Source organism: Sinocyclocheilus anshuiensis, unplaced genomic scaffold (genome assembly GCF_001515605.1).
Source record: "Sinocyclocheilus anshuiensis isolate Anshui unplaced genomic scaffold, SAMN03320099.WGS_v1.1 scaffold2229, whole genome shotgun sequence".
Lineage (NCBI taxonomy): Eukaryota > Metazoa > Chordata > Actinopteri > Cypriniformes > Cyprinidae > Sinocyclocheilus > Sinocyclocheilus anshuiensis.
In genome coordinates this window covers 339,380-344,067 of record NW_015552799.1, presented here as the reverse complement: position 1 = coordinate 344,067, position 4,688 = coordinate 339,380, and the positions used below count along the sequence as shown (strand labels likewise).

Genomic DNA, 4,688 nt, shown 5'->3' with positions numbered 1-4,688 from the left:
AGTTTATATTTTGCAATTCTGACTATTTTCTAAGAATTGCAACTTTTTATCTCGCAATCCTGCATTTTTATTTCAAAATTGGGAGATATAAACTCAGAATTGAGAGACAGTAGGAATTGTGAGATAAAAATTCGCAATTACCTTTTTTAAACGTAATTTTATAATTTTTTTATTGCATGGCGGAAATGGGCTTCCGTAGTCCTCAGAAGATGATATTAGCTTGTGAATTTAAAATAGAATACTAACTACTAACTAAATACTGCACGGTATATAAACTGTATACTGCTAGTACTGTGATTTAAACAGTAAGTTAAACTGTAGCCATTATTCCATCACAAACGTTTCAAACAAAAGTTTGTTTTCACATGACAGTCACTTTACATACGAGTGCTGTCCAGATACCATCTTGGAAATAAAATAGCTTTTCATTTTCAAATCAATTTTGTGTTGAACAACAACAACAAAACACTTTCCAGTCACATCTGTTAATCAACCATAATCAACAATTCACCAACGCTGAGGCATAAACTCGCTTATACATCATAAGGGACCTTGAACGGTTTCATATCATTTTTATTGAAGTAAATGTCAACTGATGCAGAAATGAATGAATTTACACGTAAGCAAAACACTGACACTGTAGGCAAATATTTCTGCCAGAAGTTAAACTTACTAAGAGAATATGGAGGTAGGAAAAAAATTACATTTGCTAAAAAAAATTATAATAATAATTCACAAGACCACCATAGAGAAGAAGAACCTCAAAGGAGCGTTTCTTAAAAATATCTGCACATGATGTCTGGTCGCTTGGCAGATGGATGGGTGGAAACCATAGTAACAGTCTCCATAGTTACACAGCTGTTCCTCTCTCCAGGTTCTGTTTGATCTCCGCGGTGTATTTGCCATAGAAACGTTCAGCCTTCTTGTTGAATTTAGCATTTCTCTCATTGATATAATCGATGTCAGCGTCGTCGTTGTAGGCCCTGCGGCGACTGTATTTCGAGCGCTTTTCAATCCTAAACACACAAAAAGACATTTATGGAGATTACACACACATTGTTTACTCTTAGGAAAAATTCCAAAAACTTCCAAACATTTTTAAATCTAATTTTAAATATGTTCAAAATGTTTAAGAAAGAAGTAGGTAAAAATAATCCAGGAAACAGTTTTTCACTAAATGAACAAGAAAAAACAAAAACATTTCATTTAATGCAAAAAATAAAATAAATAAATACAATAGTTACATTTATGAACATAAATGCAAATGAACATAGACTTTTGAACTGATTCAATGAAACAGATGGTTTGAAATGATTCACAGAAACAAACTTACAGAATCGATCAGTTTTTGATACTGAAGTTTGAATCAGAGAAGCGAATTAAAAAATGTTTTATTGCTCTCAAACTCAAGTCATAAACAAAATGATTGCAAAACCCAAGACACTCTTTAGGCAGTGTTGTTATTATGAACCAAAACTAAAACTATTATAAATAATTTTCATTAACTGAAATGAAGCTGAATTAAAAAAAAAATGTAAATATTAGATAAAAAAAAAACTAAAGAAAAAAGGTTGCTTAAGCCAACTAACTGAAATTTAAGAGCTAAAATGATTAAAACAGAAATACAAATAAATGAAACCTATACGTTTATGTATATTGATATAATTTATTTTATTTAAATTAAAAACAAAGCTAATAAAAATGACAAATGCACAAAATTAATTTACTGAAACGAAAATTAAAATACCACTACTAATATATGAACAATATTAAAATAACATTAACTTTAGGAAACATAATGGTCAGAAACAGTACATTAAAGTCATCACAACATTGCTGCAAAATCATCACGCAAACACCACACATTAGCTATATTACCCAGCTGTACTGCTGCACACATCTGAATATTTGGGTTGAACTGTTCTGGAACAGTGTTGTAAATACAACTTAACCACTGATTTCTAGTCGTGTCCTCTTTTGGAAGACCAAACAAAGTATTTTCGCTTTCGCAACAAAACACACAGAGTCTTCACAACATGGCGGCGGCAGTGGCAGCAACAATAAAGTTTAATAAATAAAACATTTATGCAAATCTTCCCACATCGTGACGTAGACGTGGGGGCGTGTTTAAACGAGGCGTGGACCAGTCTTAACTTTTATAAAGAATATCTCTTTGGGTTCGAGACTTTGGTCTTTGCAACTTCAGGGATCTTATCGATTCACGAACAGCTTGTAACACCAAAGAGAAAGGAAAACGTGAAATCGCATCATATGACCCCTTTAAACACATCTACAATCTACAAATGGCTTATTTATAGCTGTCTCTATATATTAAACTGTTATAGAAGAAAGTATTTTAACATCAAAACAATTACACACGTTAACATCAAACTTGATCAGATTTTCAAAACAGAATTGGCATTTGCCAGATGAAGTAATCTAGGATCAGGTTTATTCACCTCAGTACTGTCAGCTGTGCCGACGGTCCTACAGCTGTTCCTGATCACAGATCAGATGTCCCGGCCTCAGGGATGGACACAGTCATTATGGATGAAGTAACAATCGGGATACAGATCACTTGATAAGAGATCCACTAATATCAAAGGTGCGCGCGCACGCACACACACACACACAGATCAATGTCTGTCTCTCGTTTCTATTCACACACATGTTCAGCTATTCCTCACTCCATGTTGATGTGCACTTGCAGTTTGCCAAAGGGAAACACCAAGTCTGGAAAGCCCTGGCAAAACCACAGAGGAATCCTAATGAACAGAGAAATACAGTTACTAAAAGTGTATAAAGATTCGGATAAAGAAAACCATTGTTCGTCAGACACAAGATGCCTTTTCATTTCAGTTTGAGAAAAATGGTTCATGTAAGCCCTCGCAGGCAAACTGTATTTGATGTTTAATTCGCTTTCTGTGATGCCACGGATGCCAGGCGGTTATTTGCGCTCATCACGAGTGTAATCTCGCGGCGCCTACGCCCGGATGTTCTCTCAAAACATCCATCACTATCACAGAAGTCTGCAAATGAAATTCATTCAATATCCATCAATCTCCAGCATTCAGACAGGTTTGAAAACTACTGAAATAATCGCATCCGTTTCATCTGTTTCGCTTAAAACAGGGGTAGGCAAGTTCGGTCCTAGAGATTGTGCGTCATGATCTGGCAGCCGTAGCCCTGTCTAATGTCTCTCAGAAGCGAAAAGCAGCTCCTCCAAAATAGAAGAATACCGTCTCGCGCATAAACAAACCCATCGCTGGCGCACACATCCATGTGCAACAGACACAAACACATCTGGAGCGAGGAACGAACACACGAGGCTGTGCTCTCAGAGAGCTCTAAAATTGGCTTTAAAAAAAAAATGTAAATATTAGATAAAAAAAAAACTAAAGAAAAAAGGTTGCTTAAGCCAACTAACTGAAATTTAAGAGCTAAAATGATTAAAACAGAAATACAAATAAATGAAACCTATACGTTTATGTATATTGATATAATTTATTTTATTTAAATTAAAAACAAAGCTAATAAAAATGACAAATGCACAAAATTAATTTACTGAAACGAAAATTAAAATACCACTACTAATATATGAACAATATTAAAATAACATTAACTTTAGGAAACATAATGGTCAAAAACAGTACATTAAAGTCATCACAACATTGCTGCAAAATCATCACGCAAACACCACACATTAGCTATATTACCCAGCTGTACTCTGTAGCCATTCATTTCCAAGTCTGATGCTTCAACAGACAATGTCAGTTTTCAAAGTCCATCGAAGAGACTCACATGCTCCCCACACACACGGTTCTTTAAACATCTTCAAAGTGTGTTTGTGCGTCATGATCTGGCAGCCGTAGCCCTGTCTAATGTCTCTCAGAAGCGAAAAGCAGCTCCTCCAAAATAGAAGAATACCGTCTCGCGCATAAACAAACCCATCGCTGGCGCACACATCCATGTGCAACAGACACAAACACATCTGGAGCGAGGAACGAACACACGAGGCTGTGCTCTCAGAGAGCTCTAAAATTGGCTGCAACATCACATTCAAAAGAGCCGCTATCTGCTCTATCTCTGATGAAGAAACGCTGAGGTGTGCGATTAGAAATAGATCTGCTCACCAGTAGGGTTGTGACGATGAGGAAATTTTCCCACCGGTTAATCGACGAAAACAAAGCTAATAAAAATGACAAATGCACAAAATTAATTTACTGAAACGAAAATTAAAATACCACTACTAATATATGAACAATATTAAAATAACATTAACTTTAGGAAACATAATGGTCAGAAACAGTACATTAAAGTCATCACAACATTGCTGCAAAATCATCACGCAAACACCACACATTAGCTATATTACCCAGCTGTACTCTGTAGCCATTCATTTCCAAGTCTGATGCTTCAACAGACAATGTCAGTTTTCAAAGTCCATCGAAGAGACTCACATGCTCCCCACACACACGGTTCTTTAAACATCTTCAAAGTGTGTTTGTGCGTCATGATCTGGCAGCCGTAGCCCTGTCTAATGTCTCTCAGAAGCGAAAAGCAGCTCCTCCAAAATAGAAGAATACCGTCTCGCGCATAAACAAACCCGTCGCTGGCGCACACATCCATGTGCAACAGACACAAACACATCTGGAGCGAGGAACGAACACACGAGGCCGTGCTCTCAG

The 4,688-nt window shown here is 36.2% G+C and overlaps 1 protein-coding gene across 1 annotated transcript in view; it reads right to left on the bottom strand.

The window, feature by feature from the left end:
• Positions 1 to 556: 556 nt before the first annotated feature.
• The window catches only part of LOC107667968 (pre-mRNA-splicing factor syf2), a 13,795-nt gene continuing 9,663 nt past the window's right edge, over positions 557 to 4,688 (bottom strand). The window contains exon 7 of the mRNA XM_016459702.1: positions 557 to 1,016. Coding sequence (XP_016315188.1) covers positions 851 to 1,016 — 166 coding nt within the window. The 3' untranslated portion in view covers positions 557 to 850. The remainder of the gene's footprint in view (positions 1,017 to 4,688) is intronic.